The following is an 8971-nucleotide window of genomic DNA, read 5'->3' as shown; positions in this document are numbered from 1 at the left end:
TGTTGCACTCTTGGGTTACTAGCACCCTTTAATGGGGATGCTGGTGCATTGGAATGTGCACGTTAACTTGCAGTTGGGCTTAGCTCTGCTGCAGTGCAGCCTACTCAAGTGAGATTTCTTTTTGGATTCAGGCAACTAGAATTGCAAAGCTTTTTCCCCCCCCCACCGGTTGAATTTTCCCCTTTCCATTAAAGATTAAACCAGGAGTAGTGTGTGTCTACCTGACTTTGGTTTTCAAAATGAGGCTAACCATACGACACGTAGAACAAGATGAGTTACGTGTCTGTTTTTTTGGGTTTTTTTTTCATCTTGATAGCAAACAGGTCAAAGAAAGAACTTGAGTTCAAATGCTTGGAATCTGGTAAATCTTTGTAATCAGTAATATTCAAGTTCAGAACAAGGTTTATTAGAGCTGAGTTCTACTAGGGCTCTCCCAAGTATCAGTGAATATGCATATACCCACAAAACCCATCTGTATCTATGAGAAATGAGGCAAACTTGTAAACTATTATCTAATCTGAATTTAATATACAATTAAGGTTTTATGATTATAGCTTTAGGAAAAATTATCTTTACATGTTGTTTATAGTGAAGCGAAAGTGCCAGACTGCAGACCGAGTGATGACGAATGATGAGCCTGAATACAGCAGAAGCGTGCAAACACCTACAAGCAGTTGTAAATGACATCCTATAATAGAAACTATCCTAAGTTTACTAAACCATAAGGCAGTGTTTGTCTCCCTGAAATAAAAACAATTTACAGGCACAACCAGGTTTCGAAGTAGTGGCACGCCGTCACTGGAAAGCTCAGGGCAGAATCCCATGGTATCTTGGAAGTACAGTGAGACATTTCTGCGGGAAGACCGATGTCAGCCTAGTTCAGTGACGCTCAGCTGTGACAGGGAAGCGGTCTGCACTGGTTTTACCTAGTGAACTCATGGCAGCATCACTCCAGTTTTCCTGTCGTGAAGAGAAAACGGAAATATCGTTCTCTTCATTGACACAGATGCTTGCAATGAGGGAGGTTTCTCAAGCAGTCCTCCTTCCTTGTGTTGGTTGCCTTGCAGTCAGCAGATTTCTAAGCAAGTCAGGATTCATTTAGTTTATCTGATCCATTTGTTTAGATAGAGGCTGAGTTAACTGTGTATACTGAGGAGAAATTTAATTTGTGCACGCTTGCGCTCTTTTTTTTTTTTTGTATGTGCCAAGTACAATGAAAGGAAATGGATGAAATTAAATTTGGAAAATAGCCATTTTAATATTGCTTGTGTTTTCAGCTGTAATATTGTAGCAACAAGTTAGAAAAATATAATTTTATCTCTAGCAGAGGCATAAGCACAGTGTGCTCCACAGCTGGTGAGGAGGCTTAATCACACCAGGAGCACTTCATTTAGGGCAGGGAAGAGGGAAAAACTGCCCATCAAGTCCTGTGATATGTAGTATCAAGAGCTGCTTTTCCCCTTCTGGTTCCAAGGAGTTGTTTGAATGTTTTTCTTTGCTTTCTTTACATCGTCTGTAGTCTTCTGTCTACAAAATATGAGTTAAACAACTGGTTATATGGATTTTTTGGGGTGGTTTTTTTTTTTTGAGAGCAGCCCATATCTTGATAGGAAGCTGCCCCACATTTTAAAAGCAGGAAGGAGCGCTGGGGCTCAAGTCCCCGTAGGATGTGGACCTTTGATGGGTGTTCTGCTGCTGTAGGGCAGGGGAACGTTGCCGTGGCAGGAGCTGTTCTGAGCACATAAAGGGCTCCTCACAGTAGGACCATGTCCTGGCATGGTATTAGTTGAGTGAAGGGATGGCGTTGTGGTCACTCTTCAGTAGGACTTGCAGGTCGGCGAAAACTATTCATTCACATACACATTTTACGTTGTGACCTACTCTCTCCCAAAGTTTAACTGGTAAACTTACAGTCTTATAATAATAAAATTAAAGATTTCTAAGAGTGGAGGAGGCATGGACAGAGACTAGCACTTCTGTTGAGGATGTGTGCTGGTCATGTGGTTGTCACTGTTGTGAGTGACCCACCACATCATACCTAGAGTTAACGCCTACCTGTGGCAGAGGGAAATGAAGTAACTTCTTCAGGACCTTAGGTTTTCCATGCCCATTTAATGACAGTGAATGTCACCACAATGTGCGCAGCTCTTTTTTTAACCTTGAAGTATCGGCATCTTATTAGGATGATGAGTCAAGCAAAAGGCTTTCCGTTTGATGGAAACGGACTAATTTAATAAAAAAATCTCTACAGATACTGAGCCAAACCTATTGACGCTAGTGGAAGTTTCTATGATTTAATGGGCTTTAGAACAAGACCAAAAGAATGAATATATTTCAGACAGATAGTGCTGATAATCTTCTACTCTTGATCCTTTCTAGAAACTGGCTCTGGTGATGTTTCAAAGCCAAGATTGACAAAATTTCAAGGAGTAAGTTCTCATCTAATTCCATGGTGGTAACTTAGGAACATATTTTCTTTTTGAGATCATAGTCCTAGTTCTCACAGCTCAGAAACAATTTTGTATCTTTGTAACCTAAGTTTGGCTTATGGTCCTCTTCCATGCACTTCAGTTTTAGGAAATCATGACAAGCAGGATTTTTAGTGATCTCTGAATCAGCTTGGCAGTTCACTGAGGGAAGTGCAGGGAAATTAGACCTATATTGTGTGAGCAACTAAGATAATCTTCCTGTCATGCTTAGGTTTAAAAGGCTAGGTCTGTAGTAGACAATTTGTAGTGCTGTGTGGGATGTGATTGAGTAGCTGTCTATTTTTACAGCATATCTGGAGAACCCTTAGTACAGACTGTTCAAATGGATACCAAAACTGTTGTTATACCTTATTTTGTTTCATTGGCTTATTAGCTATACTGACTCACTGCCGTTGATCTAAGCAGTTTTCAAGCCTACTTAGCTGTGGTTGCTGCTGGTTCTTCTAAAACTTTATTTCTAAAAGAAATCAGGCCTGAGTGGAGACTGCTTTTTGTGGTGCCATGGCTGAGTGGGCAGGAGTTCAGGTTGCTTTTTTTGGAATCTGGGGTAAAGCCTTGCGTCAATACTCTTTCCATTGATTTTGTATGGCTTCTGCATCACATGGGTCAGGCATCAAATTCCTCATCCCAGAAAGAGATGTGGAGCAGTGCAAGAAGTGGAAGACCGTCAATTGCCTATTTTCTTCCTGAATATTTTCCCCTGTCAGGGGTACTTGCTATGAATATATCATTACACTTTTAAAAGCTGGATAGCCACTTGACTTTTGTCTTTTAGCTAGACAAGTATTGTGTAGTCTGCAGGAAACATTGTTTCTTCGAGGTAACTGAGGTAATTACTTCTAAATATTGAACGTAACTCGAGACAATCAACATGTTTTTGTGGCACGTCCCAGAAATGTTGAGGAAAACAATCCGCTGCCCCTGAGGCAGCGTAGTACTTCTGAGGGATGCTAGGATGACCAGACTGGGACCTGTACTTCTTATTTATCCACCGAACAGGAATAGGCTGTGGTGTTGAAAGCTTTCCCTCGCATTTCTGCCTCCATTGTTGGGTAGCTGGTTAGTATTCTTGGGTTTTCTGATCTTGTAAGGGGAGGTGAGAGGAAAGACACTTGTGCTAGTTTTAAAAGAGAAGTAGCCTGAGTTGGGTCACCGGAGAAATGTGGAGGGTAGAAAGTGTACCAAGAGAAGAGGTGTTTTCTGCAGCTTCTGGCTGCTGCTGTACATGCCTGTCCTCCTCATATGCGTGATGCAGCTCATGGAATGAATAGTCTGCACTTGAATAAAAATAGTTTTTAATTTTCCATGAGCGTTTCCAGTGAGCAGAGTTTTTAGAATTCTGCAAAATGGTGAGGAAACTGTTGGTGACACATGGTCAACAAAATGCCTTTTTGTACCGCTTCTGACTTGCAACATCATTAGCCTTTCTTCAGGGGCAGGGTTTGCCAAACTTATATAGACATCAAGGAGGCTTACAAAGTTTGACCTGAAAAATGCAGTATTTTAAAATGTGATGGTAAAAGGCAGAATTCAGTATCGTAAGGGTTTCACTCAATTCCTCAACTAGCAAAAATGCTACAGACTAGATAAAAATACCAGAATTCAGGGTGGGGTCAACGCGTTGAGAGCAAAAGATGACCGTGATTAGTTTCATAAGTGGAGATAGATATGGTAAGGTAGAGCAGAAGGAGCTGGAAGATGGCAGCAGCATGCTCAGAAGAACTGAAGGCAAAAGGCTAGAGGTGTAAGTACCGGCTGCCTGGTTTTTGTTGTTGTCGAGCACGTTAATCCTCACTGGCTTGGAATATTAGAATCAGTGGACCATTTTCTAATTTCATGCTCATATTCATGCTCACCTCCCGAACTTCAGAGGAATAGTGCACACGCGACAGCAATAAATTAATTAAAACCTGGAGTTCAAACTGGAAATGCTACATTATAGGATGATTAATGGCTTAACTTTTAATTTTTAGTTCATAAATAACGATGTTTCATGGAATGGCTGTAATGTGCTTAGTGCATAAGCTGAATCCGGGGTTTTTTTAACCTGACTTGCTAACGAAATGAGGCTAGTGCAAACACGCTGTCTCTGTTGCTGTCCCTTTTTTTTGAGGGTGCCCAGTTGCTTTTGAACCTGGTGGCAAATTTCGGCCACATCTAACGGAGAGCTAGGAGTCTCAAAGCAGTTTAATACTTAGGGCTTCCACGAAGGTAGAAAGCTGGATAGTGGAAAAAGATGGTATAACTACTTCTGCAGAGAGGCACGTATTATTTGTGAGATACCGGTGAATCCTCGTGAACGCGAAGCCTCAGGAAGCAGCTGTACCCAAGCTAGCTGTGTGGCATATGCCTCCTTGCCCTTGAGAGGTACGTAAATAAAGACAGGAGCCCGAGAGGTATGCAAAGCATTTCAGAACTTTCTCATCAGAGAAGATAAAGATCAGTACTGTGGGGAGTGGCCTCTGACTTTTGACAGTCAAAGGACGCTGCAAGATAAGGCACTAAAGGAGGATGAAAGTGTGCTGTTTGTTTTGAGCTGGGCTTTACCCTAGTGCTGTCCTGCAGCATGGCTGTGAAAAAGAGGCACTTGGCGAGGATGTGGGAGCAGGGAGAACGCTGGAGTGGCCTGCAGTTGTCAGTGCGGCTGCACAGGAGGAAATGTGGGCGGGGGGTTGTGGTGAAAGGTCCATGTTGTGAAGTCCACAAGTGCTTTACGAAAAAGAAAGGGGGGGGAGAGATTTTACCAGACCGTCTTTGAATATGTGTACGATATGGTTATACTTCAAAAAAAGAAAAATTGAAAGGTGCTGCCCTAAGAGCAGATGTTTACTACCTAGACACTTTGCTGATCTTTTATAGGTGTCATTTGCAGAAACGTTGCTTCTGTCAATCCAGCAAACAGCGATTTCTCCATCTTCTCTCCAGCCTGACCATGGGATTCATCAAAACAGCTGCTCACCACACTTGGCCTGTTGGTCAGTCCCTGAATTGCCTGGCTGTCCTACATGGGCAGGAACACAGAAAAGTAAAGAATTCCTGGGTTAAGATTAACTTCTAATTATCTTAAAAGTCAAATACAATTAACTGAAGGATTGGCAGAAGGGACACTGACAGGTTCTGTATCCAGCATTGAAACTGGAAGGATCAGATGACAAGACTAACCCAGTTTTCAGTTGATCCCTGTCCATTTTAAGAAGTACAAGTAACTCACCTGTGCTTTTTATGGAGCAATGGGGCAAATGCTGTTCTCCAAAGGTGCTGGGGGGAAGCAGCTATACTTTGGCTGCTCTTCTTTTTGCCCTGTAGCACTGCTGGTAAGACTTGCAGCCCCCAGATGCCCAGGGGTGCAGAGAGCTCAGACGCAGGCACACGAGGCAGCCGTGCCGTGTTGCCAGCCATGACCATGCAGCTCTGGAGGCCTGCCAGAGCGAGAGGGTGCCCAGTGTGTGGGGCAGCACACCCGCGCACCAGTGATAAATCTCGTTTTCCACGCGTAATGAAGCTGAAGAAGCGACATGCTGCAATGTCTCCATCTTTCCACCTGGTAAAAAGGGATGTGTACTTTTGGGTATGTAATACGGCAGCGTCCTTAATGTGAGGGGAACTACTAGAGTGCTTCAGACTTTGCTCAGAGCAAAGAGGCCATGGAAGTGGAGCCCTAACCATTTTATTTGAGGATAATACTTAGCATTTCTGTTCTTCTTGCCATTTGTAAGTGCCTTGGGCCCTTGTCCAGAAGGGGCCAAGCTGTGCGTTGAAAGGCAGTAAGCACTGGTCTGATGACCGTGATAGACGTGGTCATCAGCAAAGCTGCTTGCACATGCACAGAAGGCAAGTAGGGAATCACAAAGTAGTTGAGGGGGGCTGGTTTGTGTGAACAGTGTTTTGAGAGAAACCAGATGAAGCGAATGACTCTGATCTTGGAAGTGAAGAACGTGGTGTTGAATGTTTGGCAGTAATTAATACGATCGCTTGAAGAACATGCCAGTGGACAAGATAAATGAGCCTATTGCTGTGTGCGGGAGTCAAACACCAAATACCACGGCTACCTCCCATGCAGTGTGTGTGAGCGCTGGTGCGGTGTTTTGGCTGTATGAGACAACCGTACCCTGCAGGGAAGGAAGAGGAAGGAGGGCTCCACTTGTTTCTTTTTAAATACAAGTCTCTGCTTCCCAACAGCTGTTCTTAAAGTAATTCATTAGTGAAAGAATGTTTCTTCCATTCTTACAGGAAAACATTGGAAGAATTAGGTTATTCATCATAAGCTTCAATATCGGCTTATTCAACTTGCTTTGCTTTCTGTGGTAGGCATAATAGGGGCTCTGTTGAAACAGATTCCCCCCCACAACGTGCTTCTGAAATGAGCAGATTACTAGTGATGCAAATAGATTTTAATTGTGAAAAAAAGCTAGACACTCTGTGCCTTGAAAGGCAATACCTGATTTGTGGAAGAGATGGTAGAAAACGAGCTTTCACAAGTAAAATTGCTGTTGAGTTTTATAAATAGCACAATACTGTAAGCAGGTGGCAAAGGAAGATGGTTTGGTTCTTCACAGCTGGCAGGTACTTCATTTTCAGGCATTGGGAACTTTGGCATCACCTTCGGATGCTCGGCTTGTCAGAAGTGTTTGTTACCATCTACTGGTTGGTCTGGTCATTTACAACACTCGTAAAAGCTGAGCATTAGATACTGCCAGCAAGCTTTGGCTGTGGCAGAAAATCACAGTCATGCCTTTATTTTTTGGGTGAGACATTGAGGCTGTGGTTTGACAGCCTGGTTGGCCTAGCTGTGGGGCTGCTAGTACCCAACAGGTCAAAAAAGCTGGTGCCAGATAGAATCATAGAATCACTGGGTTGGAAAAGACCTTAGAGATCATCCAGTCCAACCGTATCTGTCCGCCACTAAACCATATCTCTCAGCACCTCATCCACCCGTCTCTTAAACACATCCAGGGATGGTGACTCCACCACCCTGATATAACACGGTGTGTGGAATAAACTCAGTCTGGTGGCTTGGTAATTACATTTTGTAGGGTTCACTTTGTATTGGCAAGATTTGTGTTGCACCAGGCTTGTCTGTCTAAGGTACTATGTGTTTCTGCTGGTTCAGACATCGTCGGTCTTTCCGTACCTGGTGTAAATATGGCACGTGCTCAGGGTTAAGTGCTCTGGCTAATTCGGTGTAATCAAGACTCTGCACCAAAGACGTTTCCAGATCAAGTTTGTACTTCTACGTCGCTTAAGGTTTTTTCTATTATTTTACTTTTTTCCCCACACTAACCAGTATATTTGATCATGGAACTGTGGCTTGACAAAGTGAGAGGTTATTAAACTCGCTCCAGCACAGGTTTTGGATGTGGGAATTCCTAATTTCCATTTCCATGCTGTAGCGTTTTACAGACCGACGCTCTGTGTGACTAGCCCTGCTCTTTTCATCCTGAAATTCACTGCGGGGTGTAGAGCCTGCTTCCCAGACGGATGGCTCTACTCTTCCAATCCAAGCAAACACGTAACCAAGTCTCTATGGCCACCGCAGCCCTCGCTCCAAGCTTGTTCGGGGAAGTGTGTACAGAGTGGTAGCTTGCTTTGAGGGCAGGCTGGGAAGGCATTGGTTCATTTACGTTGCTCCAGAGGCTCAGCATGCTGTTTATTTTGGTGTGGGGGCTGAGGCTCTCCCTGTTGCAGTTCAGGGACAGCCACTCCTGAAGGTACAGCAGTCACGGTGCCGCTTGTTTACCAGTCGGGGCTCAACCACTTCACTGCGAGTGGAGAGTTTCTGTTCCTCCCAGCATTAAGTCCAATTATATGGCCATTCTTTGAAGAGGGGTGTGAGATTCATCTTCAGCAGTAAATTCATCATCAACAGTAATCTTCTTGGTGGGCTGTAAATTGCAAATAATGATTCCTTCATATTTTTGGAAGTGATTTGCAGCATCAACAGTTTATTGTGTGAAGACCAGAAGGAGGCAGGCTTGGAGAGCAGAGTGTTTCTTGAGTTGGGTTCCTGTTGCTGAAGTGGCATGGACTGTTTCAGGGCTCCCACTCTGTGCTTCCCTTTGGGCCTGTAATTCCAGTCTCCATTGGATTCTTTTCTTTCTCTTTCAGGACGATTATTCTGAGTGACGGCCCTTGCACGCGCTTCTGAGCGGTTATCATGGGCTTCATTGCCTTTCTGAAGACCCAGTTCATAGTTCACCTCCTCATCGGGTTTGTCTTTGTTGTGAGTGGACTGATCATTAACTTCATTCAACTATGCACACTAGTCCTCTGGCCCATAAACAAGCAGTTTTATCGCCGAGTAAACTGTCGCCTTGCCTATTCGCTATGGAGCCGTGAGTATGCTTGAAGGGGATGTGAGGGCTGGGGGTGGGGAGGGGCACGGGGTTTGTTTCTCTTTTTGATAAAGAAAAATACGTGTGTACACATTTGTATGCATCCACACAGGCACATGAGAGAGAGCAGTGCTGAGTTACAAGTAGACT

The 8971-nt window shown here is 43.9% G+C and overlaps 1 protein-coding gene across 1 annotated transcript in view; it reads left to right on the top strand.

Annotated features, from left to right (window-relative positions):
- Positions 1 to 8593: 8593 nt before the first annotated feature.
- AGPAT3 (1-acylglycerol-3-phosphate O-acyltransferase 3) overlaps positions 8594 to 8971 on the top strand; it is a gene marked incomplete at its 3' end in the record, with an annotated part of 15744 nt that continues 15366 nt past the window's right edge. The window contains exon 1 of the mRNA XM_010161490.1: positions 8594 to 8821. Coding sequence (XP_010159792.1) covers positions 8644 to 8821 — 178 coding nt within the window. The remainder of the gene's footprint in view (positions 8822 to 8971) is intronic.

Source organism: Eurypyga helias, unplaced genomic scaffold, assembly GCF_000690775.1.
Source record: "Eurypyga helias isolate BGI_N326 unplaced genomic scaffold, ASM69077v1 scaffold10001, whole genome shotgun sequence".
Classification (NCBI taxonomy): Eukaryota; Metazoa; Chordata; class Aves; order Eurypygiformes; family Eurypygidae; genus Eurypyga; species Eurypyga helias.
Note: the sequence above shows the minus strand (reverse complement) of the source record. Positions and strands in the feature narration are given on the sequence as shown.